Source organism: Cyprinodon variegatus, unplaced genomic scaffold, assembly GCF_000732505.1.
Source record: "Cyprinodon variegatus isolate N-32 unplaced genomic scaffold, C_variegatus-1.0 Scaffold1649, whole genome shotgun sequence".
NCBI classification, from domain to species: Eukaryota; Metazoa; Chordata; class Actinopteri; order Cyprinodontiformes; family Cyprinodontidae; genus Cyprinodon; species Cyprinodon variegatus.
The window spans coordinates 97,233-98,430 of NW_015152102.1; the positions used below are offsets into that span (position 1 = coordinate 97,233).

A 1,198-nucleotide genomic window follows, 5' to 3' on the forward strand; every position below is an offset into this window, starting at 1 on the left:
TCTCTGCCTGATCCCAGAGACCCTCTCTGCCTGATCCCAGAGACCCTCTCTGCCTGATCCCAGAGACCCTCTCTGCCTGATCCCAGAGACCCTCTGATAACAACAGGAGGAAAAATGTTCAGACAGGCAGCGAACGCATCGTGGTGGAGGTGGAACCCCTAAACGTCTCATACGGGTACACTGTCCTTCCTCAGACGTCTCATCTGGTAGAACCAAGCACCTTCAGAACAGAAGGAGTTCTAATGAGACCTTCAGGAGAACAGACCCGATGGATCCGTTCCAGTCCTCAGTGACACATCTGAAGGTTGTTCCATTAACCACCAGACGTTATGTCTTTGCTGTGAACCCGTCCAGCCCGGTACCAGCAGAACATCCTGCTGGTACCGGGCTGGTACCTGAAGCCATTCTGCTGCAGGGTTAGAGGACCAACTCCACCTTCAGACGTCCTCCATGCTCCCTCTGAGGGTTTCCATCCTGCAGAACAGCAGCTTTAACGCCCCACCTCTGGATCAGACGCTCTTAGAAGCACTGGTTCTGGTCCTCCTGTTGGACCTGCACTGTGGATACAGGTCCAACAGGTTGGTAGAACCGCTTCCATCCAGGACCCACATGGAGGAGATGGGGTCTGTAGAGGCTAAAAACGACTGAAAGCTTCGTTGTTCTGCAGGACCGTCTCCTTCCTGCTGGGGTTCTCCTCTCTGACCTCACAGCAGCTCTACTCACCCTGTGATCCACCAGAAGGTGATCCTGGAGAGGAAGGAGGCTCCGGGTTCAGGACACGGGTTCTGTGGGGGAAACCAGACGCTGTTAACGGTTCTACTGTATCCCTACTGGATGTTCCCCTTGGCCCCTATGCAGTTGGAGTAATTAACTAGTTACACCAGTGACACCCTGGGTGACCAATCAGCAGCTGTATATGTTGGCGCCGTCTAGGACTCTGTTCCTTACTGCGTGATGCGTGTGGTTGGTCTCGTGTGGCTTAAGCGTTTCAGCTCTTTGGATCATTCGTTGCTCGGTTCCCGTTGCAGGAAGCCCTGCTGCCTACTGGCTGGAGCGGCAATCATTTCCCCTTCCTTGAACTGAAGCTGGTTGATCTTCATACGGGATGTCCAAGGTTAGTAGGCTGAGGCTTTGCAGCCTCCACTCCACACAGTGAGACAGCTGCTCAGAACGCTCTCTATGGTGCTTCTGGAGAAGG

The 1,198-nt window shown here is 54.0% G+C and overlaps 1 protein-coding gene across 1 annotated transcript in view; it reads right to left on the minus strand.

Moving 5' to 3' along the window:
• LOC107104207 (multidrug resistance-associated protein 1-like) overlaps positions 1-1,198 on the minus strand; it is a gene marked incomplete at its 5' end in the record, with an annotated part of 45,932 nt that overhangs the window by 30,182 nt on the left and 14,552 nt on the right. The window contains 2 exons of the mRNA XM_015404153.1: positions 503-557; positions 724-785. Coding sequence (XP_015259639.1) covers positions 503-557; positions 724-785 — 117 coding nt within the window. The remainder of the gene's footprint in view (positions 1-502; positions 558-723; positions 786-1,198) is intronic.